Here is a 26,776-nt window from a genome sequence, read left to right on the forward strand (position 1 = left end):
AATAATAAATAAACTTCTAACATTTTGGTATTTTATGAATCATTATAAAATATTGAATTATTAGGGCACCCCTTAATATTAGATATCTCTTATAACTGCTGCAGTTACTCCCTCTGCTGGCTGATTGATGGTGCTGTACAGAGACAGGGGATAACAGAGATCAGTGCGTGACTGTGCGTGATACGGATCTCCGTATGAAGCCTCCTGGTGCAGGTGAAAAGAAGCGGTTGGTGCTGCACACATGTCGGAGGGGGCGTGTGTTAGTCAGGAGTGGAGGTCTGCAGCAGTAGAGGTGAAACACGATCTGGGAATCGGATATGACTAGATTGAGAGCAGAATTTGGTGAAATGCGTGTTAGAAATGTCATGCCGCTGTTTGCTGCGGTGCAGTCGGGAGAATCTGAACTTCCTGTGACGGACGAGCGTCTCTGTGCCCCCTGAACCCCCCGTACAGCAGCTGTGTGAGGAAGCACCTGCTACCCTCCAGCCCTCCCAATTATTCACGCCACATTATTCACATGCCAACCGAGCCCAGAACCATTAATAACGCTACTGTTAGCGTAGCTAGATTAGCAGCTCTGGAATCCTGTACAGGGTATGGAGCTGATCCCAGCGGGAAGAAGAACCGCGGCGACACGTTTCCTTATAAATGATTCTCTCACCTTTATTAATCAGAAATGAGACGTACGATTAAATCAGACCGAAACAGAATTACTTTCACTTTTCAGAATTACTGATAAATGAAATTATATTATTTTTATTAGTATTATAGTTTTTAGAATTATTGTTTTATATTATTATTATTATTAACTTTATTCTTGTTATTTTATTATTATTATTATTGTTTTTATTATTTTATGTATATTATTATTTTATTATTATTAATTCATTATTATTTTCTCTTATTGTAATTATTGTTGTTTTTATTATTATATGGATATTATTCTTTTTTTTAATATTATTATCATTATTTGTATTATTATTAATTAATATCATTGTTGTATTTGTTATTAGTAATTATTAATTAAATTATTTTTTATTATTATAATTATTAACATTATTATTATTATTTATAGAAATGTATTTATTTATTTATCTGTTCATGTATTTTTTAATTTATTTTCATCTATTTATACATTTATGTATTTGTTATATTTATTTATTTATTTATTATTATTATTATAATTATTATATTATTATATTATTATTATTAATTTCATTATTATATTATTATATTATTATTATCATTATTATCATTATCATTATCATTATCATTATTATTATTATTATTATTATAATTAATATATTATTATTACTATTATTATTATTATTATTATTATTATTATCCTTGTTATTATCCAACAGCACAAGCGTTTATTCATGTTTGATTCCTCTTAGTTAAATGCAATGGGACCCCTCTCAACCCCTCACCCCCAGGCTCACTGATGCCCCCTGATTGAGAACCTCTGTTTTAAGGACTGTATCCTGGTCAGCTTTTCCCGGTGGAGTCTTCATCCCCGGGCCGCTGCCCTTCCTCACCATCACCCGTCATCTCACCATCTGAGCGTGACACAGAGCAGCTCCCCTAATTCTTTAAAAGCTGCCGGGGCCCCCCAGTTCCCCTCGTGCCCCTTCCTCCTCATTAAACTTAAGAAGAGAGATCAATCCTCCTAAGACTGAGATTACAGTGATGATGCTGTCCAGCTCCACACGCAGTCTCCGGAGAACCGCCTGCTCCCGTCTACAGGGGGCGCTGCAGAGAATCTGCTCCAGCACAGTGTTTACACCAGATGCCCTTCCTGACACAACCCTCATGTTTTTATTCAGGCTTGGGACTAGGCTGTTTTAGCCACCCTCCCCATCTCAGACGCCCGACCGGCTGATAGCGCCGCATTGGACCTGTTTGTAATATCCAAATGTATTACATACACACTAAGTATTGTGACACTCCTTCTTATTTTTGACACTTGCTAACAGGTGTAATAAACCAATCAAATAAAGGGAATTACAAGCTTCTGACTCTGCAGCAACAGTTTAGGGAAGGTCCTTTCCTGTTCCTGAATGAGTGAGGTCTTTAATGATGTGAAGAGAAACTCCAGTGTCTTGAACAGAGCCCTGACCTCAGCCCCACTCAACACCTCTGGGATGAAACGGAACACCGACCCAACACAATACCCAATGCCCAACCGTATAATACTATTGAATGATTTATCTGTATATTCATCTTTTAAATTATTAAAGTATTTATTTATCTATTTATTTATTAATTTATTTATGTATCTATTTATTTATTTATTTATTTATCTTTTTACTTATTTATTTATTTATTTATTTATTTATTTATCTTTTTACTTATTTATTTATTTATTTATCTTTTTACTTAATTACTTAGTTATTTATTTACCTATTAATTAATTTATCTATTTTTATATATCTATTTATGTATTTATTTAATTATCTATTTACTTATTTTTTTATTTATCTATTTATAAATTAATTTATTTATTAATTAATGTATTTATTTATCTATTTATTTATTTATTTATCTATCTATTTATTATTTAATTCATTTATTTATTTAATTATTTACTTATTCATGTATTTATCTATTTATTAATTATTTAATTTATTTATTTATCTACTGTATTTATAAATTAATTTATTTATTTATTTATCATTTGTTATTTACTTATTTATCTATTTGCTTATTTATTTATCTATTCATTTATTCATCTATTTATAATTAATTAATTAATTTCTTTATTTATCTATTTATAATTTATTTATTTATTTATTTATTTATCTGTCTATTTATTTATCCATTTATTTTCCTGTCTATTTATTTATTTATTTAATTATCTATTTATTTATTTATTTATTTACTTATTTATTTACTACTTATTAATTTATTAATTTATTTTGAGCCATTAAGCTCTGATTAGCCACAGCGTTGTGTTATAGCGTGAATGCTAACTGTCCCATGCAGTGAAGCCCTGATTCAGGGACCTATAACGGAGCTGCTGCTTAGATATTTTTGGTTGTACCTGATGAATAAAATCAGATGCGGTCACGTTTCCTCTCTGCGTGCAGCTTAAACATGCGCTCTGATGCAGCTTAGCAAGGGCCGAGTTCCACCCCGCTCGGGTTCTATATCACCACCTTAAAGCTTTTCTTTATCTGAACCACGGTTTTAAATCCAGGATCTCTTTCATGTTTACATCAAAGCCCTGCATGGAAACTTTAAAGGTCCTGCGTACCGGCCCTGAGACTGAGTGTGGGAACCTGCGTCCCAACAACAGTTACAGCACGTGATTTAGGAGCACAGCTTCCCAACTCCAGAAAACAAGGGGTACAGACTGTGACCCGGGGGAGGACTAAACCTGATGCAAAAATGTAAATCATTATTATTTTCCAGCTGTATTTTCCAGGGTAGAGCTTTGGGCTATCAACCGGAAGATTGGCGGTTCAAATCCAGGCTCTGCTATGCAGCCACTGTTGGGTCCCTGAGCGAGGCCCTTAACTTTGTGTGCTTCAGGGGCGCCGTATTACGGCTGACCCTGCGCTCTGACCCCAACTTCCAAACAAGCTGGGATATGCGAAGAAAGAGTTTCATGGTACTGTACACCTGTATATGTATATATGACAAATAAATAAATAAATCTTCTTCTTCTTCTTCTAGAATACAGAGTGTACTAAGAGTAGTATGCAGTATGTACTAAGTGTAGTATGCTGTTTATATACTGAGTGTAGTATAAATATAGTATAGTACAGTATGTACTGAGTGTAGTATGCAGTCTATATACTAAGTGCACTATGCAGTACGCGTTAGGTGATTTTGAACACAGCCTTAGTGGAGTAAAATAAAACCTCAGACTGATATTAAGGTCGGAATGAACTTTATTTTACAAAGAAAAGAGACGAAGCAGGACGACGACGTTTTCAAACGATCACGAAATAAAGACGAGACGACTTCACGTCCAGAGCAGAGGGGGACACAAGAGGACGAGGACAGACACGTCAGACGATACGAGGGGTCTCACATCAACACCACAACTGACGGAAAATCAGCAGAAAGACTCACGGTTCCCGTCAGCGACCACGCCCCGGGAAAATACCGGGGGAGGAATAGCGACGCGCATGTCGAGGGGCACATTAGCGGCCCGGTCTCGGGGGGGAGGGATCGGTTTTTAAAGGGGACTCCCTCCGCCGTTCCCCCTCTCTCTCCCGCTCTGTAATTCGCCCCAACAGTAAATCAGCGCTCGCGGCCGGCCTCCGTGACTCTCCCAGCATTCCTGCGCTCATGAATCACTCGCATTTCTGGCTTCCACCAGGCATTTCCTGCTCGGCCCTCCTGTCAGCGCCGCCCCACCGCCGGCGGGTCCAAGACGAGCTCCCAGAGCCCCGGGAAAACCCGAAACGACGAAAAGTGGGCAGGAACCACAAAACCATCACAAATAAAATAATTCAATAAATAATAAAATAATAATAATAGTTCAATGTCGCATGAAGAGTCTCTCTGTGAGATCTACCGGTCGGTGGACAGAGAGGAGGAAGGACGTTAAATACATTTTAAATAAAAGATAAATTATTCTTCATTATTTTATCTGAATTATAAACAGATCATCGAAGCGGACGAGACAGAGATCACGAACGGTCCAGACGGGCGTAAAGGGTCAGGGGTTCAGAGCCCCCTTCAGTTCACAGCCCGTATCACCAGCCTCCCCTCTACCTGCCGCAGGTACACCAGCTCCTGTTGGGCATGCGTCTCGTCGTCGCTGTCGTCGGGCTCCTCCTTGATTCTGATGACCGCGTGTTCGTCGTGCTCGCTGGCGGCGTCGACGCCGCTTCTGTTGCTGTTGTGGACGGGGCTGCGCTTGCGGATGGCGCCACCAGAGGGCGAGCTTTCCTCCTCTGTGCCCAGCTCGTGCGCCTCCTCCCCCTCCTCCTCTTCTGACTCCTGCAGGTGGACGCTCGGCCTCCTCATCTGCTCGATGGACTTGGAGAGAAGCTGCAAAAACAAAAAAGAGAGAGATTAGGTCAGGGTTAGTCGTAGCCAGTTCCCCGATGGTGTATGAGGAGGGGATATTCTCCTGACACGCCCTCCCTCAGACACGCGAGGTCGGTCTCGCACACGGAGAGTCACGCGCTGATCTCCACGTTCCTCCACTTCTGTACAGGTGCCTCGCGCTACTAACCAGGGTCCTTACACAGCGTCCAAGACCCCGCCCACTTTTTAGTCCCGTCTTTTCCCACCCAGCATTAATCTGCTGCTCTGTCTGCACTGTCGATCGTGCCCACTAGGGGGCACCCAGACAATCGGTAGCAGAGCCGAGATTCAAACCCGGAGTGGAATGCACATTTTAAGGTGGTCCTAATATTTTGGGTCATCCAAAGCTACTTACAGTACTGTGACAGTATACAGTCTAAGCAAGTGAGGGTTAAGGGCCTCGCTCAGGGGCCCAACAGTGTCAACCTGGCAGTGGTGGGGCTTGAACCAGTGACCTTTTGAATACTAGTCCAGTATTTTAACCGCTAGGCTACAGCTGCCCTTTGAGGATGTTCTTGAGGACTGTCGCCTCACAGCAAGAAGGGTCTGGGTTCCAATTCCCAGATGAAGCAGCGAACGTCCTTCCTGTGTGAAGTTTCACATGCTCTCCCCGTGTCTGCGTGGATTTCCTCTGGGCGCTCCGGTTTCTTCCCACAGTCCAAAAACAAAATACTAATTTGACCTGGCGACCTGTCCAGGGTGCTTCGGACCCACCGTGACCCTGACCAGGATAACGCAGTGGTAAAACAGATGATGGGTGAATGAATCTGGCAGGACATTTTTAGGTTGAAGTTCTGACCGTACCAAGATTCCCTGAGGAATCAAACCCAGGCCCTTCTGGCTGTGAGGCAACAGCGCCACCCACCTTGTTATTGCAAAATTTTAAACCTCTAAAAATGTATTTAAATGAAGATATAAACACACATTTTGGTACTACTCACGCTGCCTTCTAGACCTTCATTACGACTGACCTGCTTATTACAGCATCACGATCACATTCTGCAGCCCTGAACGGCGTGTGTGTGTAATCAGAGAGCGCGGGTGCTAGCACAGAATCAGACGGGTACCGTGTTGATGTGGACCTGGTGCTGGAACTGTTTCTGCGTCTCCAGGAAGTGCTGGTGCTGCTGCTGGAGGACCAGTTGTGCCAGCATGCTCTGCGGCAGCGGGGCCGACTGGGTGCGGTGCAGGGGCCGATGGCGCGGGAGTCTGGGGCGGGCGACGCCCAAGGAGCGATCCTTCGCCGCCAGGGGAGAGGGGGGGTGCAGCAGTCCTACGCCCGGACCTAGAAAGAAGATCGTAACAGTTCGACTGTGCAAATGTGACTGATTTTAAATAAATTATTATAAATTTGGTTTTAAATAAAATATTATAAACTTGGTTGATTTTAAATGAATTATTATACATTTAATTGATTTTAAATAAATTATTATAAATTTGGTTAATTTTAAATTATTTATTATCAATTTAATTTATTTTAAATTAATTATTATAAATTTGGTTAATTTTTAATAAAATATTGTAAATTTAATCGATTTTAAATAAATTATTATAAATGTAATCAATTTTAAATAAATTATTATAAATTTGATAAATGATGATAAATTTAATGACAGACCTCAGAAAGGAGTGTATTTAAAATGAATCGAGTACATCAGGCTCCCAGTGTAACGTATGTATTTATTTTTAATAATTTCATTTCATTTTCCCTGCCACTTTATCCTGAATAGGGTCGCTGTGGGTCCAGTTTCCCCTGAATCACTGGAACCCCGGACGTGATGCTGGTTCACCATGGGGCCCCGGGCCCCTGGATTTGAGTCTGTGTATGGAGTCTGTGTATGGAGTCTGTGTATGGAGTCTGGATGAAGTTCTTACCGGCGGAGCCGATCTTCTGGTGGCGGAGCTGCTCCTTCTGCAGGAGGTGCTGCAGGAGAACCTGCTGGCTGCTGCTCACTTTCTCCACGCCCACCGCCAGGGACACCGGAGCCAGGAGCTGAGCGGGCACGCCCGGCCTGATGGGCATCGCTCTGCTGGCATCGCCGTGCTTCTCCGTCAGCCCCAGACCGGCCTACAGGGGGACACGGTGCAATCAAAAATAACCCGTTCAATAAAAGACTGGACGCTCGTGATCTTTAAACTAAAGGACTGGATGAGGCGACACCGGACACTCCGGCATAATATTTATGTAAGACCTATAAAACCCTCCCAAGGTCAAGGGTCGCTACCCAGAGGCTACACACATCATCCAGACAGTCGCTGACCGCTAGTCTCTCAACAGGATCCACGACGCGCGGCTCAGCGGGGGCCTGAAACGACATTTCCTCTCATTTATCAGCCTAAGCGTACGGCGAGCGCTCAGGGTCCCGTAAAAATATAATAAATCATTAAAAAAATGATGCTAAAGTGACATGCTAGAGAAGCGCTTCAGGGTAACGGGCGTGGATCTGCACGCTTAGATCGTTGGCACTGCCGTATAGTTTAAGTATTACTTAATCAGTACATTAATTAATTCAGTCATTCATTGTCTGGAACATCATCATCAATAATGTTTTGCTAAGTGGACGCTGGAGTGGCGCAGCGGTAAACACGCTAGCTCAGCTCAGCTAGCGGCTACACAGACAAAAATTGGAGGGATTCCTCATAACTGCTGCAGTTACTCCCTCTACTGGCTGATCGATGGCGCTGCACAGACGGGGGATAACGGAGATCAGTGCGTGACTCTCAGTGTGCGATACGGATCTCCGTATGAACCCTAGTGCAGGTGAGAAGAAGCGGTCGCTACTGCACACGTGTCGGAGGGGGCGTGTGTTAGTCACGACCCTCCTCGGTCAGGAGTGTAGGTGGAATTGGATATGACTAAATGTGTGAGGAGAACTGAGTGCTCTTGTGATAATGAAGTGGTGATGTCGGTGATGTCGGCGTGACTCACGCTGAGGGACGAGGCGGTGGGCGAGAGGCTCAGGGTGATGTTGGGCAGAGACGACGTGTAGAGACTCAGCATGGGCACCGACCCCTCGGGGCCCAACGGGTTCATCTGTGAGGGCCAACACTGCCAGAGAGAGAGACAGAGAGGGAGAGCGTCCAGTTATTTTTGAAATCCCAGTACAGAACACTGGAAATAACTACATTCATTCACTGTTTTAGCACCATGTTATCCTGGTCAGGGTCCCAGTGGGTCTGATTCTCTAGGTAAAAGGTGGGAAACACCCTGGACAGGTCGCCAGTCCATCACAGGACACACACACACACACATATCAATATACACACACACTCACACACACATACACCCACACACACTATATATATACAGTGTATCACAAAAGTGAGTACACCCCTCACATTTCTGCAAATATTTCATTATATCTTTTCATGGGACAACACTATAGACATGACACTTGGATATAACTTAGAGTAGTCAGTGTACAGCTTGTATAGCAGTGTAGATTTACTGTCTTCTGAAAATAACTCAACACACAGCCATTAATGTCTAAATAGCTGGCAACATAAGTGAGTATACCCCACAGTGAACATGTCCAAATTGTGCCCAAATGTGTCGTTGTCCCTCCCTGGTGTCATGTGTCAAGGTCCCAGGTGTAAATGGGGAGCAGGGCTGTTAAATTTGGTGTTTTGGGTACAATTCTCTCATACTGGCCACTGGATATTCAACATGGCACCTCATGGCAAAGAACTCTCTGAGGATGTGAGAAATAGAATTGTTGCTCTCCACAAAGATGGCCTGGGCTATAAGAAGATTGCTAACACCCTGAAACTGAGCTACAGCATGGTGGCCAAGGTCATACAGCGGTTTTCCAGGACAGGTTCCACTCGGAACAGGCTTCGCCAGGGTCAACCAAAGAAGTTGAGTCCACGTGTTCGGCGTCATATCCAGAGGTTGGCTTTAAAAAATAGACACATGAGTGCTGCCAGCATTGCTGCAGAGGCTGAAGACGTGGGAGGTCAGCCTGTCAGTGCTCAGACCATACGCCGCACACTGCATCAACTCGGTCTGCATGGTCGTCATCCCAGAAGGAAGCTGACGCACAAGAAAGCCCGCAAACAGTTTGCTGAAGACAAGCAGTCCAAGAACATGGATTACTGGAATGCCCTGTGGTCTGACGAGACCAAGATAAACTTGTTTGGCTCAGATGGTGTCCAGCATGTGTGGCGGCGCCCTGGTGAGAAGGACCAAGACAACTGTATCTTGCCTACAGTCAAGCAAGGTGGTGGTAGCATCATGGTCTTGGGCTGCATGAGTGTTGCTGGCACTGGGGAGCTGCAGTTCATTGAGGGAAACATGAATTCCAACATGTACTGTGACATTCTGAAACAGAGCATGATCCCCTCCCTTCGAAAACTGGGCCTCATGGCAGTTTTCCAACAGGATAACGACCCCAAACACAACCTCCAAGATGACAACTGCCTTGCTGAGAAAGCTGAAGGTAAAGGTGATGGACTAAACCCAATTGAGCACCTGTGGCGCATCCTCAAGTGGAAGGTGGAGGAGTTCAAGGTGTCTAACATTCACCAGCTCCGTGATGTCATCATGGAGGAGTGGAAGAGGATTCCAGTAGCAACCTGTGCAGCTCTGGTGAATTCCATGCCCGGGAGGGTTAAGGCAGTGCTGGATAATAATGGTGGTCACACAAAATATTGACACTTTGGGCACAATTTGGACATGTTCACTGTGGGGTGTACTCACTTATGTTGCCAGCCATTTAGACATTAATGGCTGTGTGTTGAGTTATTTTTAGAGGACAGTAAATCTACACTGCTATACAAGTTGTACACTGACTACTCTAAGTTATATCCAAGTTTTATTTCTATAGTGTTGTCCCATGAAAATATATAATAAAATATTTGCAGAAATGTGAGGGGTGTACTCACTTTTGTGATACACTGTATATTGATAATAATAATAATAATAACAATAATAATAATAATATCATTAAAGGTGAACCGTGCAACGTTATGTTATTCTGGAAGTATTTATCAAACAAGTAGCCCTTCGTATTATTCAGTACCCTTAAAGTAGCTCTCGGTCTTGAAAAGGTTGGTGACCCCTGATCTACATACACACATAGATACACAAACATACACTGACTGCAAGTCTTTGGACTGTTGGAGGAAACCCACACAGACACGGGGAGAACATGCAAACGCCACACAGAAAGGACCTGGACCGCTACCCCTGGGAATCAAACCCAGAACCTTCTTGCTGTGAGGTGACAGTGCTACCCACTGAGCCACCTAAGAAGATGATGGAAGGTTTGTTCAAAGGTCACATAAAAGCAGAAATCTGTCCTGCACTGTCCGAAATCCAGAGGAATGATGTCCACTGACCCCTGATCTCACTTCCAGGACACAGCAGGTCAGTCCAGCACCAATATTCTCTGACCTTTACTTGAACATCCGGCCTTTATACCATCCAGGGGGGCAGTTCCTCCTGAAACAGGACACCTCATGTAACCAATCACAAACACGCCTCGTTCCTGCACCCAGACGATCTGCAGGTCGTCCCCGGACCGTCCAAGCTCCCGACCCGCCGCTCCACGTGTTCGACTCGTTAGAGTGTCGCTGAATACCAGCAGCTAGTGGATCGATCAGGCTCAACCAGTGCACATTTATAAATAACACATTTACATTTTTAGCATTTAGCAGACGCTTTTATCCAAAGCGACTTACACAGTGAGTGGAACACAATGAGCAATTGAGGGTTAAGGGCCTTGCTCAGGGACCCAACAGTGGCAACTTGGTAGTGGCGGGGCTTGAACCGGCAACCTTCTGTTTACTAGTCCAGCACCTTTACCACCTTTACCACTGCCACTAATGCTAACTACAAATACGAGCGGATTATAAATGTACCTCTGTGAAGGTGGTGGCTGGTAGTGATGATGGTCCGTTTTCGGCACACAAGAAGCCGTTCGGAGAGCCGGGAGCCGAACCAGGAGAGGCGCTACTGAGCACAGGATCTGCGGACAACAGGAAATTAAATTAAATTTAAAAAATATTATTTTTACTACCATACCATTACACCATCATTATTATTATTATTATTATAAACATTAACATTTTTATTATTATTTTGATTATTGACATTATTATTATTATCATTGTTATTATTATTATTATTATAATTATTGTTATTATTATTATTTGCATTATTATTAACATTATTATTATTATTATTATTATTAACATTAAACATTATTATTATTATTATTATTAACATTATTATTATTATTATCAACATTATTATTAACATTATTATTATTATTATTAACATTATTATTATTATTATTAACATTATTATTATTATTATTATTTTATTATTATTATTATTAACATTATTAACATTATTACTATTTTTATTATTATTATTTTATTATTATTATTATTATTATTGTTGTTGTTTTCTTTTTAATGTAATAATATCCAGATTCACAATGTCAATAAAGCTTCATCTGAACTCTGTTAGCACTGTAGCATTAGCCTTTAGCAGCAGGTCTGTAATGAGACAGCGTAAACCACAGTGAGCAGTCAGCAGTTCTTAGCTTAATGCTAATGGTTAGTCGAGTGATGAGATTTGGTCTCGTACCCATGAGCTCCAGCGCTCTTTTTTTGAAGGGGGTCACAGCGGCTCCTTCTTTTCGTCTCAGTAGAGGGCTGCTCCTCCTCTCGGCGACCTTCTGCTTCAGCCGCGAGCGCACCTTCAGGTTCGGTTCTGATGCTGTAACCAGAGCACACGAGTTCATTCATTCATTATATTACATTTACAGTGAGATAACATGAGAAAATCCTTATAAAGACAGTGTGTGTGGGAGGGAAACACCCCGGACAGGTCGCCAGTCCATCACAGGGCAAACACACACCTGCAGTGGAACAGGAACTGGCTATGACTAAACTGGGTGAAAAAGGGAGAAAATGCAGAAATAAAACAGTAAAAAGATTTTCTACGTTTCTCCTGCTGGACGTGGTTTTTTCTGCATCATTTTCATCATCAGATAAAGAAAACAAGCCTTTGGTGTGCCGGGGGGATTCGAACCCTCTGATGCAACTGCTGCACATTTATGAGCCGCATTACTGCACCGCATTACTGCACCGCATTACTGCACCGGGAATAAAACGCTTAAAATATCCAGAGTTCAAGATCCACTCCATACAATCCTCTTCATCCACTATACGCTCTTACATAGGGTGGGGTCATCATAACCCCAAACAGGAGGAACATCAGACCCACAAAAAAAGGGAATCAGACCCCTTAAAATGAGGGTGTCAGACCCTAAAAAGGAAGAACATCAGACCCCAAAAACAAAAAGATCAGACCCCAAAAGGAGGAACATCAGACCCCAAAAAGGAGAACATCAGACCTCAAATGGAGGAACATCAGACCCCGAAAGAGGAACATCAGACCCCAAAAGGAGGAACATCAGACCCCAAATGGAGGAACATCAGACCCTAAAAAGGAGATCAGACCCCAAAAAGGAGAACATCAGACCCCAAAAGTAGAACATCAGACCCCAAATGGAGGAACATCAGACCCCAAATGGAGGAACATCAAACCCTAAATAGGAGATCAGACCCCAAAAAGGAGGAACATCAGACCCCAAAAAGGAGAACATCAAACCCCAAAAGGATGAACATCAGACCCCAAAAGGAGAACATCAGACCCCAAATGGAGGAACATCAGACCCTAAAAAGGAGATCAGACCCCAAAAAGGAGGAACATCACACCCTAAAAGGAGGAACATCAGACCCTAAAAAAAGGGGGAACATCAGACCCCAAAAATGAGGAACATCAGACCCTAAAAATGAAGAACATCAGACCCCGAAAAAGGAGAACATCAGAGCCCAAAAAAAAAGAACAGTTCCAAGAGAAACTGGAGCACACGGAGCAAACCCACACAGGCACAAGGAGAACATGCAAACTCCACAAAGACAGGACCCGGACCACTCCACCTGGGAATCGAACCCAGACCCTTCTTGCTGTAAGGCTACAGAGCTACCCACCGAGCCACCGCAGCCTAATTAATTATTTTATTAGTTCACACAAAAGAGATAATCTTGGACTCCTCGGCTCCGTGGTCCTGACCTCTGAACCTCTGAACCTCTGAACCGCGTTCACGACCCGGCGCTCCGTGTGGAAAAGCAATCTGCCGGGCGTGATTGTTTACCATCATAACTCAAACCTACACGAGGGGGACGTGGCCACGTCTCGGTGACCTCACGCCACGACTATGAACTGTTCTCGTCCCAGAGGGAGGCATAAGTCATGTCAGGACCTGATCTCTGTGCAGCACCTCGCCCGGCCAGCAGAGGTCGCCACTGCAGCGGACGTTAGTCGATCGTGTCTGCGTGCAGGCGCCCGGCCGGCCGGTAGCAGAGCCGAGATTCAAACTGGTGAGCTCAGGTTTCTGGGTTGTGCCACACCCACAGAAGGTTATAAGCTTTTGTGTTTAGGCTCCTCACAAGGCACCGAGGATACATACCGGTCTTCCTGAGAGGGAAATCATCCCTGGAGTGGGGCAGGGAGGTCAGACGGAACTTGCAGGGGGGCGACACCTCTCCCAGCGGGGGTGAACTCTGCTCCAGAGCCGTGTCATGGGACGTCCTGAACAGAGAGACGACACAAAATCAACAACCAAGCAAACCTCACGCTCATAAATCCAAGTAATATCTGCTCCAGTGCTAAACGTCAGGGCTAAAGAGCCCACATATAAAGACCCCTGGTATAATGTACCCTGGTATAATGTACCCTGGTATAAAGTACCCTGGTATAAAGTACCCTGGTATAATGTACCCTGGTATAAAGACCCCACATATAAAGACCCCTGGTATAATGTACCCTGGTATAATGTACCCTGGTATAAAGTACCGTGGTATAATGTACCCTGGTATAAAGTACCCTGGTATAATGTACCCTGGTATAAAGACCCCACATATAAAGACCCCTGGTATAATGTACCCTGGTATAATGTACCCTGGTATAAAGTACCGTGGTATAATGTACCCTGGTATAAAGTACCCTGGTATAATGTACCCTGGTATAAAAAAACCCTGAAAAATATAAAGACCACTGGTCCCTGGTATAAAGTACCCTGGTATAATGTACCCTGGTATAAAGTACCCTGGTATAATGTACCCTGGTATAATGTACCCTGGTATAATGTACCCTGGTATAAAGTACCCTGGCATAAAGACCCCTGGTCCCTGGTATAATGTACCCTGGTATAAAAACCCCTGGTATAAAAACCCCTGGTATAAAGTACCCTGGTATAAAAAACCCTGAAAAATATAAAGACCCCTGGTCCCTGGTATAAAGACCCCTGGTCCCTGGTATAATGTACCCTGGTATAAAGTACCCTGGTATAAAGACCCCTGGTCCCTGGTATAAGGACCCCTGGTCCCTGGTATAAAGTACCCTGGTATAAAGTACCCTGGTATAATGTACCCTAGTATCTGGTATAAGAGGGTTTTTCCACTCACGTGAACCACAGTGTGGAGGTGTGTATTGGTGTAAATGCGTGACAGGATCCAGTGGACGTCACATCCTTCGTGGATTTATTCAGCAGGAACTCCTGAAGCTTCTGTTTGACCTCTGTACTGGCCACTGCACCTGTAAAACCCAACATCGGTGGTCATTAGTGGTCACACTCTGATCATGTCCAGTATTTCTGTCTAAATCTGGAATCACTTAATACAGGGAAGTTGTTTCATGGCCACTTTTAGTCCTGATGCTTCAGGAGAAGTGCTGATCTCAAAATAAATAAATAAATAAATAAAACGTGAGTATTTCTGTAGCACGTTTCCTCTTAATCTGGGTAAGACAAGTGAATGAACAGCGCCCCCTTCTGGATTATATAATGCACAACAAGAGCACAAACACAGTCGCTCATCTGCATCAATCACTAAATTACCCTGGTGAGGACCTCAGTAGGTCTCGGAAATAATGAAGCAGGAGGAAAATAAACCCTAGAGCTCATTTATTCATTTACTCACTCACTTACTCACTTACACACAGGGGTGATTTGGAATAATCAGTGTAACTACTGACCTCCAGAGCCCCGGGGTTTCTAGAGTGGTCCTGGAAGGGTCAGTAATGTAAATATATTGACGTTGATGATTAAACTAGTGGTGAAAAAGCTTGACCAGTCTCCTGTCTGTCACAAATCAGTCTAACCTCAGTCCCTCAGTCTCCCGTCAGTCTCCTATTGATCTAACCTCAGTCTCCAATCAGTCTCCCGTCAGTCTCTTGCCAGTCTTCCCTTAGTTCTCCTCTATCTCCCCTCAGTCTCCCTTCAGTCTCTCATCAGTCTCACTCATCAGTCTCCCCTCAGTAGTGTGATATCTGAAGCTCTCACTTTCTCGCGCTCTCTCTTTGTTCCTCATGATGAGGACCTGTTGCTGACGTCGATGTCTCTCCAGTTCTCTCTCCTGGTTCTGTAGCTCCAGCTTCTTCTCCTTCTCCAACAGTTCCTGCTGCTGCTTCATGGCCTGGAGCTCCTGCTGCAGCTGGAAAAAACACACCAGATGTTACACACACAGGACGACGTTTTCATTCCAGCGCTTCATTTACTGGGATTATTATCGTAGGAGTCTCGTTAATAGATATAAACATATAATAATAATAATAATTATATTATTAATAATAATAATAATAATAATTCTAACAACAATGATAATAATAATAATAATAATTCTAACAACAATAATAATAATAATAATAACAATAATAACAGTAATAATAATAATAATAATAATATAAAGATAATATAATAATAATAACAATAATGATAATAATAATAATAATAATAACAATAATATTAATTAATAATAATAAATAATAATAATAATAGTAAATAAATAATAATAATGATGATAATAATAATTATAATAATAATAATAATAACAATGACAATAATAATAATTAATAATAATAACATTTTATTAATAATAACTTTATTACTTCTCTGCTTTATGTAATTACAAAGTTTGAGAGAGGAATTCTATGCTAGAAATGCTCATTTCAGTGCTGTAGCACAGTTAGCTTTAGGATGAAGTCGTTACAGTTAATGCAGTCGGACTCCGTGATGATTAGCTGATTTAATTTTATTTCATTATTTTAATTTTATTCATTTAAAGAAGCAACCGGTTTCAGGTGTAAATAGAGCTTCCTTCATGCAGTTCAGCCTCTAAGCTCACTCGACTGTGTACAGTCACTACAGGCTAGTCTGTGGAGGTCCAGGATGAGGACGTGACCGAACCTTGAGGTGCTCCTGCAGCTGAACCTGGTGCTGCCGGATCAGGTTCTCGTGCTGCTTCTGGAACTCGTTGATGAGAAGCTGCTTCTGAATCTGCTGCTGCTTCTGGATGAGGACGAGTTCCTGCTGGAGCTGACGCTCCCACATCCCGGGGTCCGAACCAGGGGCCGGGGCCCGTCCGTCTGTCCGCAGGTCTAGAGGAGACGCGGGGTCCGGGGACGACGGTACTTCAGGTTTAACGTCTGCTGAAAACACACAGAGAGACGAACAGAGGAGTCGTTTATTACCCCTGAGAGTCCGTGTTACCACAGTGCTATCCTGGTCAGGGTTGCAGTGGGTGGGATTCTTTGGATGAAAGCCAGGAAACAACCCGGACAGTTCGGCAGTCCATCACAGAGTGGATACACACACTGGGAGGAAACCGGAGCACCCGGAGGAAACACACGGCCGTCCGGTCTGGGGAATCGAACCCAGGACCTTCTTGCTGTGAGGCAACAGCATTATAGTTCTCCACGTTTTGATGACAGTTTATATATTCATGTACTAAATGTGGTAAAGCATGCTAGTCCACTACTGCTGAGATCTGTGGAGCCAGGGTTTATATCCCAGCGGTGCTATCGGCCGGTCGGGCGTCTGCACAGACATGATTGGCTAATGTCTAAGCAGGGGTGTGGCCAAAACAGTCTAACCATTGTGAGGTGCGCTTGTCAGTGCAGGTCCCAAGCCGGATTCTCTTTAATTCTCCGTCAGGTTTAGAACAGAGCTTCCTTCGTGCAGTTCAGTCTCTGTGCTAAAGGTATATATATATTATATGGCAAGCCAAACAGGAAATATATATCAAACACTGATATATATGGAATGAAACTCAATATATATGAAATGAAAACTGATATACGTATATATATAAAATGAAACTTGATATATATAAAATGAAACTTGATATATATATATACAGTGTATCACAAAAGTGAGTACACCCCTCACATTTCTGCAGATATTTAATTATATCTTTTCATGGGACAACACTGACAAAATGACACTTTGACACAATGAAAAGTAGTCTGTGTGCAGCTTATATAACAGTGTACATTTATTCTTCCCTCAAAATAACTCAATATACAGCCATTAATGTCTAAACCACCAGCAACAAAAGTGAGTACACCCCTAAGAGACTACACCCCTAAATGTCCAAATTGAGCACTGCTTGTCATTTTCCCTCCAAAATGTCATGTGATTTGTTAGTGTTACTAGGTCTCAGGTGTGCATAGGGAGCAGGTGTGTTCAATTTAGTAGTACAGCTCTCACACTCTCTCATACTGGTCACTGAAAGTTCCAACATGGCACCTCATGGCAAAGAACTCTCTGAGGATCTTAAAAGACGAATTGTTGCGCTACAAGAAGATTGCCAAGGCTACAAGAAGATTGCCAACACCCTGAAACTGAGCTGCAGCACAGTTGCCAAGATCATCCAGCGTTTTAAAAGAGCAGGGTCCACTCAGAACAGACCTCGCGTTGGTCGTCCAAAGAAGCTGAGTGCACGTGCTCAGCGTCACATCCAACTGCTGTCTTTGAAAGATAGGCGCAGGAGTGCTGTCAGCATTGCTGCAGAGATTGAAAAGGTGGGGGGTCAGCCTGTCAGTGCTCAGACCATACGCCGCACACTACATCAAATTGGTCTGCATGGCTGTCACCCCAGAAGGAAGCCTCTTCTGAAGTCTCTACACAAGAAAGCCCGCAAACAGTTTGCTGAAGACATGTCAACAAAGGACATGGATTACTGGAACCATGTCCTATGGTCTGATGAGACCAAGATTAATTTGTTTGGTTCAGATGGTCTCAAGCATGTGTGGCGGCAATCAGGTGAGGAGTACAAAGATAAGTGTGTCATGCCTACAGTCAAGCATGGTGGTGGGAATGCCATGGTCTGGGGCTGCATGAGTGCAGCAGGTGTTGGGGAGTTACATTTCATTGAGGGACACATGAACTCCAATATGTACTGTGAAATACTGAAGCAGAGCATGATCCCCTCCCTCCGGAAACTGGGTCGCAGGGCAGTGTTCCAGCATGATAATGACCCCAAACACACCTCTAAGACGACCACTGCTTTATTGAAGAGGCTGAGGGTAAAGGTGATGGACTGGCCAAGCATGTCTCCAGACCTAAACCCAATAGAACATCTTTGGGGCATCCTCAAGCGGAAGGTGGAGGAGTGCAAAGTCTCGAATATCCGCCAGCTCCGTGATGTCGTCATGGAGGAGTGGAAAAGCATTCCAGTGGCAACCTGTGAAGCTCTGGTAAACTCCATGCCCAGGAGAGTTAAGGCAGTTCTGGGAAATAATGGTGGCCACACAAAATATTGACACTTCAGGAACTTTCACTAAGGGGTGTACTCACTTTTGTTGCCGGTGGTTTAGACATTAATGGCTGTATATTGAGTTATTTTGAGGGAAGAATAAATTTACACTGTTATATAAGCTGCACACAGACTACTTTTCATTGTGTCAAAGTGTCATTTTGTCAGTGTTGTCCCATGAAAAGATATACTTAAATATCTGCAGAAATGTGAGGGGTGTACTCACTTTTGTGATACACTGTATATATATATATATATATAAAATGAAAACTGATATACAGTATATATGGAATGAAAACTGATATATATAAACTGGAACTTGATATATATAAATTGAAAACTGATATATATATACACTGAAACTCAATATTTATGAAATGAAACTAGATATATATAAAATGAAAACTGATATATATAAAATAAAAACATATATATATATATATATATATATATATCAGTATTCATTCCATATACAGTATATCGAGTTTTATTTTATATATATCAGTTTTCACTCCATATATATCAGTGTTTGCTATGTATTTCCTGTTTGGCTTGCCATAATACATGCATAATACGTGCAGCCAGTGGGGGGGCAGTGAGGTGGGTGGTTGAGTTCATGTCGTTGAGGGTTTAAAGGAAAGAACCCTCGAGAGAACCAAACCGACGGTGGTGAGGCTGCACTACAACATGCACGGAACATTTAATCACATCTAGAGGAGCTATTCACGATGATGATGAAAGCATGATTGTTGTGGGTTGTTTGCGGCCCCGTGGGGCCCAGTGTCGTCCCCCAGGTAAGATTTTGGCTGGTGCCCCCTTACATCATTCATCCATCAGTTATTGTGTTTCCACTCACACACACACACACTCACACATTTACACTCACACACACACACTCACACACACAGACACACACACTCACACACACACACTCACACACACACATTTATACACACTCACACACACTCTCACACACTCACATACAGACACACACACACACTCTCACACGCACACACTCACACACACACACACTCACACACACTCTCACACACTCACATACAGACACACACACACACTCTCACACACGCACGCACACACACACACACACACACACACACACACTCACACACACTGCAAAGCTTTATGGCTTTAAGTCCAGTGGTTAAGGTACTGCACTAGTAATCAAAAGGTCGCTGGTTCAAGCCCCACCACTGCCAGGTTGCCACTGTTGGGCCCTTGAGCGAGGCCCTTAACCCTCAGTTGCTTAGACTGTATACTGTCACAGTACTGTAAGTTGCTTTGGATAAAATTGCCTGTTAAGAGCTGAAAATTTAAATGTTTATTTTATACAATATAAATAATAAATAAATATAAATATTACACATAATACTATATTATTAATATTGTCCCTCACCCTGCCTTTGATGTTCCTGAGTTGAACTCATAACGGCCCCTTAAATCTCATTTTTGGGCCCCAGAAACTCGTTCGTGTTCTCGCTCAGAAAAATACAGTTTTTCTGAGTTGCTAAAACACCTTTTCTGAATTGTCCTCTCCTTTTCTCAAAACACTAAACACTAAACCCAAAATGTAAGCTACTTTCACAAAACCTCTGACTTGTCTTGCAAAATCAAACAATCAATTCAAAACTATTTTATCTTTGCTCAAAACCAAACACTGCCGTCAAAATACACACAAATCCAGCCAATGCATGAACACTACACAGCAGTCATTACACACTACATAAAACAATAGAAAACACTGAGCTTTTATCATAGCAAAACCAAAAAATCTTTATTCAAGAATTCTGAAATGTTTTTTGTTTACATAAAAACATATTTACTGAAGTGTTTACATATTTAAATTCTAGATAACAAACAAAGAAATACAGTATATAAACTGCAAGATATTTATTTATTGTATTTACAGTTTGCAAAGTCAATCATTTTTTCTGCCTCAGGATCATGTATCTGGGCTCGGTCAGGCCACAGGACTTCATCTACATTACAGGCAGTATTCTCCCTATCTAGACAATGCAAAAAAAAATCCATTCAGAATCCAGGCTTGAGAAGAATCCACTCTAATGTCATCACATACTGCATCCATTGACTGGAGCAGATTTTTCTGGGTATGCTGAGTAGAATTCCTCAAATGATTTTAGGAAGAGAGTATGGTTGAAGGCTTAGATTTATGAAACACAGGTTATTGATAAACCACTAACATACGTTTTGACGAAGGTGAAAGCTCAGGATCCCCTGCTGAAGTCCAATCAAAGCATCTGGTAGACCATCCAGAAATGTTAGTAGTACCCCACTGCTGTTGATGGCCGCTCATACATTTTACATTTTCAGCAATATGCAGACACTTTGATCCAGACAACTTACAGTATACAGTCTAAGCAACTGAGGGTTACGGGTCATGCTCAAAGGTCCAACAGTGGCAACCTTGCAGTGGTTTTACTAGTCCAGTACCTTAACTGCTAGGCTACATGGTCACATTGCCACCACGATGATCAGGCATTTCTATAACTGCATGTTGATCAGCTATGTTGGGACCTCTTCTCCACCTCTTTGTGAGAATAAATCCAGCTTTGTTCAAATGTGAACATTCTCCGGGGTTTTAGTTTAAAAGTGACACATCATGACAGACCTCATGTCGTTGTATAAATGTGCTGCTTTACACAGAATACAGTATTTGATATAACTGCTCTTGTTCTTGGTCATCCTCATCTTCCTCCTCATCCACCACCTCTGACACGCCCTTCTCTTCTTCTTCTATTGTTGCCCTTTATTGCTAAAGTCACAATACAGCTCAGAAATGCCACATGCATCTGGACGGTCGGTAGCAGAGCTGGGATTCAAACTCTTATTGTGACTGTGGCAGTATATTATCTGAGCAATGGAGGGTTAAGGGCCTTGCTCAAGGGCCCAACAGTGGCAGTGATGGGACTTGAACCAGCGACCTTTTGATTACTAGTCCAGTACTTTAACAGCTAGGCTACAGCTGCCCCATTTTGCTGGTATATCTGGGTTTTTTCCATCAAGTTCTCTTGATAGTGCAGACACAAACCCTGTCATCTGCAGTCGTCACACACACACACACACACACACACACACACACGCACGTACAAAAAGTCACTGACTGTCTATCTATGAATCAGACCCCCCCCACTGCAGTGAGTTGCTAAGATGAGACTGGTTGACGTAAACCGCCGCTCAGTCATTAGCGCTGAAGTGTTTCTGCTCCCTGTTTTGTTGTCCGCGCGGCCGGTGGCTAAAAATAGCAGCATAACAGCGAGCGCTGCGATCTGAGGGATACGACAAACCCTGCTCATCACCCTAAACCGGCTGCCATGGCAACATGACCGGCATAATTATGACTGTGCAGCGCGGCGTCTCCGCTGAGGACTTTTGTTATGTACAAACTGATTCTGTTACGTGGCATCATGGTCATTTTTAAACCCGTTTAGCTTTGTGATGGACTGCTGACCTGTCCGGGGTGTTTCATGCCTTTCACCCGGTGAATCAGACCCACCACGACCCTGACCAGTTCTGGTTACACAGAAAGTACGAGCACATAACTTATACACTCATGCCATTGTGTCATCCTTAGGAGACTACTTCTGTCAGGATATAAATGTTTTGGTATAATTTATTATTATTATTATTATTTATTATTATTATTATTATCAGTATTATTATTTATTTACTTATTTATTTATTTATTTATTATTATAATTATTATCATCAGTTATTATTATTTAATATTATTATTTTTTTATTAATATTTATTATTGTTATTATTTCAGCTAATGCAGCGTTTTTGTTAAATATTTTTTTGTTTCAGGTGATGCAGCATTTTTTATTTTTTTTATTTTAGTTAATTCAGCTTTTTTATTATTTTTTATTTAAATAAATTAATGCAGCTTTTATTTATTTTTTGTTTCAGTTAATTTAGCATTTTTTAATTTAAATAAATTAATGCAGCTTTTATTTATTTATTTATTTATTTTTTGTTTCAGTTAATGCAGCGTTTTTATTTATTTATGTATTTATATATTTTTGTTGCAGCATTTATTATTTGTTTTTAATTTTTGATCTTATTTTAAATTCTGTATTGCTGCTAATATATTTGTGTTTCTCCCTTTACGCTGTTGTGTTGTTGTGTTGTTGTGTCGATGCGTTGTTGTGATGTTGTGATGTTGTGATGTGACTCCGCGACGCCGCTGTACAAACCAGTGGAGGAAAGTAAACCACGCCCGGTGAAGTGAAGCGTCCTTGTTGACGACGGAACTGAAATATCACACGAGCGTGAATGATAAAACGTGTTATTATTATCCGCTCCAGTTCAGTTCTGAGCGGATCTACGCCGCGCCTATCTCAGCGCTGTACACTAAAATTAACGCGGCTAAGAATAGCTGACCCACAGACCGCCGCCCGCCAGCGGCTCTGTAACCACAGATTTACTCCGTCAGATCTTTTACACCCGCCGTGAATTAGGCTGCATTTAGGATTTAAGGCTAAAGTCCCGGGATTAATTTAAATTTAGCCCCACTGCCCCAGATCCTTCAGCTCAGTCCACCACAGCGCGGGTTTGTGGGATTAGTGGAGTTTTTACCTGATCCTACATTTACACAAGATACGGGACAGAATGTGGGTCATTCTACTATTGTGGTGGGAACTGAGGGGTGATGCTTTATAAAGTAGGTACATTTATGTTAGTGGTGCTGCAGTTTTTGAGATTCGAACTCTGGATCCACAGATCTCAGCAGTAGAACAACGTCTGATCAGGGATTCCTCATAAATGCTGCAGTTACTCCCTCTGCTGGCTGATCGGGGGATAACACAGATCGGTGCGTGACTCTCCGTGCACGATACGGATCTCCATATGAACCCGTCTGGTGCAGGTGAAAAGAAGCGGTCAGTACTGCACACGTGTCGGAAGGGTGTGTGTTAGTCACGACCCTCCTCGGTCACAACAACAAGGCTGTACCAGCCACGCCCTTGGACATTAGCTGCTCATGTCCATGCAGGCGCCTGACCGGCTGATAGCACCACTGAGATTCGAACCCTGGATCCCCAGATCTCAGCAGTAGTGGGCGAGCATATATTTACCGCTCAAACCGCTCTAATGATCATGTAAGATCTTCCAAGTTTAAATCTCAGCCCTGCTACCGGTCAGCTGGGCGCCTCACTAGTGAGCACGATCGGCAGTGCAGCAGATAAAATCAGCCGCTAGTCTGCCGGGTGGGAAAAGACGGGACTAAAAAGTGGGTGGGGTCTTGGATGCTGTGTAAGGACCCTTAGGCTGAGGCGCCTGTACAGAAGTGGAGGAACGTGGAGATCAGTGCGTGACTCTCCATGTGTGAGACCTCACGTGCAGATCCACTAAAGTACGGGCAAATAAGAAGGGGTCGTATCGGAGGGAGGGCATGTCAGGAGAATATACCCTCCTTAGTACACCATCAGGGTCTCCAGCAGAGGAAGAGGAACCGGCTACGACTAAACTGGGAGAAAAAGCAGAAATAAAACAGTAGAAACAGAAGACGGGAGGAAACCAGGCTGCCCGGATGAAACCAAAACAATAAAGAATAAAGAGAATAATAAACGTGTGCATGTCCTGCAGTCCTGTTCCAAACGCCCGGCGTGTTCTGTGGTTTTTAAGAATTAAAAACACGTGACCTGAGCGTGACTTGAGGGCGTGGATTCCCAGAAACATCTAAACACTTTCGACACGGTAAAGAGGAAGTGCGACGTTTCAACATCCGAACAGCACGAGTGACGATTACAGAAAACTCGAGAGGAAACCCGGATCACCGCGGTCAGGGTCCCTGCGGCTTCAAAAAGACACGCGCTGCCTGACGAGTATCAAAACCCACGAGGTCTGTGGGGATTTCTGTCAGTTTCCTGTCTCTGTACCGCCAGTGTCGTTTACCAGCTTCAGAAGAAGGAAGTGCGACCAAAATAACCTCACAGTTTAAAATAATCAGTTTTACTGAAGAACTGAGCTGATGGTGACCGTGTTAATCAACTGTACATCAAATAATGCTTAAAAACGTGTTTTAAAAAACAATAAATGTGTTATTAAAATTTTTTAAATGTTATAAAAAATTTTTACAATTTTATTAAAAAAATTAAATAATAAAAAATCAAAAACTTGTTATAAAAATAATAAATGTGTTGTAAAAAAAAATACAAATAAACGTGTTATAATTTTTTTTAAATGTTTAAAAAAATAATGAAATATTGAAAAATTAAAAACTTGTTATAAAAAAAATAAACGTTATAAAAAATAAATATAAACATATTAAAAAAATAAATATAAACATATTAAAAAATAAAATAAACGTTATAAAAAATAAAAAAACATGTTTTAAAAATAAAAATGTTATGAAAAATAAAAATAAACTTGTTATAAAAAATAAATATAAACATTAAAAAAATAAAAATAAACTTGTTATAAAAAATAAAAATAAACTTGTTATAAAAAATACAAATAAACATGTTATAAAAAATAAAAATAAACTTGTTATAAAAAATAAAAATAAACATGTTATAAAAAATAAAATAAACATTACAAAAAAATTTAAAAAACGTTATAAAAAATAAAAATAAACGTGTTATAAAAAATAAAATAAACGTGTTATAAAAAATAAAATAAACGTGTTATAAAAAACAAAAAACTTTAAAAAATATTTTTTTAATGTGTTAAATAAAAAATAAAAAAGTGTTTTAAAAATTTAAAAATGTGTTAAAATAATAATAAAAAAACATGTTATAAAACTTCAGCTAACGTTCATTCATATTTGCAGCATTTAACGGACGCTTTCATCCAAATTATGACTGAATACAGTTTGAGCAGGTTAAGGGCCTCGCTCAGGGGCCCAGCAGTGACAACAGTACCTTAAACACTGAGCTAAAACATTCATTCATACATTCATTTATTCATTGTCTGTTTTACCACTGCTTTATCCTGGTCAGGGTCGCTGTGGGCCATGAGCAAGGGCCTTAACCCTGTCTGACCATGCACTCGGACCCCAGCTTCCAAACGAGCTGTACTGTACACATGAGTATGTATATATGACAAATAAAGGCGTTCTGTTCTACTTTACTCTACTCTGTTCTATTGTAAACAACAAGCAACAACAGGTGACAGGTGAGATTCAAACCCAGGCTGAAATTAAAAATATTAATAATAATTATCGTTCGGTTGGTGTAAACGCTCATTAAATCATTAAAACTGCGTCGTTCCGCTGCGTATGATAACGACGCTCGTATTCACCTGTTAGGAAAACGTTTCCACGACCGCCGATCTAACCCAAACACAACCTGCGCACGTCAGGGGGAGAATACCTGGCAACCCGGCACGTTAGTGGAGTGTAACGGAGCGTTCAGGAGGGCGAGAGCGAGACCGAAATGTCACCTGAGTCGTCGACGCTGAGCATGTCGTCGTCGAGATCCCCGGGCAGCCGGCGCCTGGAGAAGCGGGAGTCGCCCTCGTAAATGGTCTGGAGCATAGTCCGGTCACGCTGGTGTTCCTGTCGCACTGTCAGCTCTCGCTTGTGCTCTCTCTCACACTTTCACACTCTCTCTCACGCGCACCCTCCGGTGCCTCCTCCTCCTCCCACAGGGGCTCCTCAGGCGGCAGCTCTTGCGCCGGCTCGGCTCATGGCTTTCGCTTCTCCCTGCGAAATGGCTGCAGAAGAGTCGTCACTCTCGCACTGACGGTCTGATCCTCATTCTCCTCTCTTTCCTCTATCTCTCGCTCCTCTCTCTCTCTCCTTGCTCGCTCTCTCTCTTTGCTCTCTTTCCTCTCTCTCTCCTCTGTCTCTCGCTTCCTCTCTCCTCTATCTCGCTCTCTCTCCTCTCTCTCTCCTTGCTCGCTCTCTCTCTTTGCTCTCTTTCCTCTCTCTCCTCTGTCTCTCCTCTATCTCGCTCTCCTTGCTCTCTCTCCTCTCTCTCTCCTTGCTCGCTCTCTCTCTTTGCTCTCTCTCCTCTATTTCCCTCGCTCTCTCTCTCTTCTCTCTCCTCTCTCTCTCCTCTCGCGCTCTGGGTGGAGAGGAGGAGGCTCATTTGCATGTGAATCGACAGCAGCGAGAGCCACAGGTGACAGAAATAGAAC

At 42.2% G+C, this 26,776-nt stretch overlaps 1 protein-coding gene across 1 annotated transcript; it reads right to left on the bottom strand.

Moving 5' to 3' along the window:
- Positions 1 to 3,878: 3,878 nt before the first annotated feature.
- hdac9b (histone deacetylase 9b) lies at positions 3,879 to 26,430 on the bottom strand. Its single transcript, XM_062991655.1, has 11 exons — positions 26,078 to 26,430; positions 16,308 to 16,546; positions 15,405 to 15,555; positions 14,530 to 14,659; positions 13,533 to 13,654; positions 11,642 to 11,773; positions 10,909 to 11,015; positions 7,976 to 8,095; positions 6,922 to 7,114; positions 6,114 to 6,331; positions 3,879 to 5,007 (listed from the first exon to the last, which is right to left on the bottom strand). The coding sequence occupies exons 1-11, from the start codon at positions 26,169 to 26,171 to the stop codon at positions 4,693 to 4,695; spliced, it is 1,821 nt and encodes a 606-aa protein (XP_062847725.1). The 5' UTR covers positions 26,172 to 26,430; the 3' UTR covers positions 3,879 to 4,692.
- Between the last annotated feature and the right edge of the window lie 346 nt (positions 26,431 to 26,776).

Source organism: Trichomycterus rosablanca, chromosome 3 (assembly GCF_030014385.1).
Source record: "Trichomycterus rosablanca isolate fTriRos1 chromosome 3, fTriRos1.hap1, whole genome shotgun sequence".
Lineage (NCBI taxonomy): Eukaryota > Metazoa > Chordata > Actinopteri > Siluriformes > Trichomycteridae > Trichomycterus > Trichomycterus rosablanca.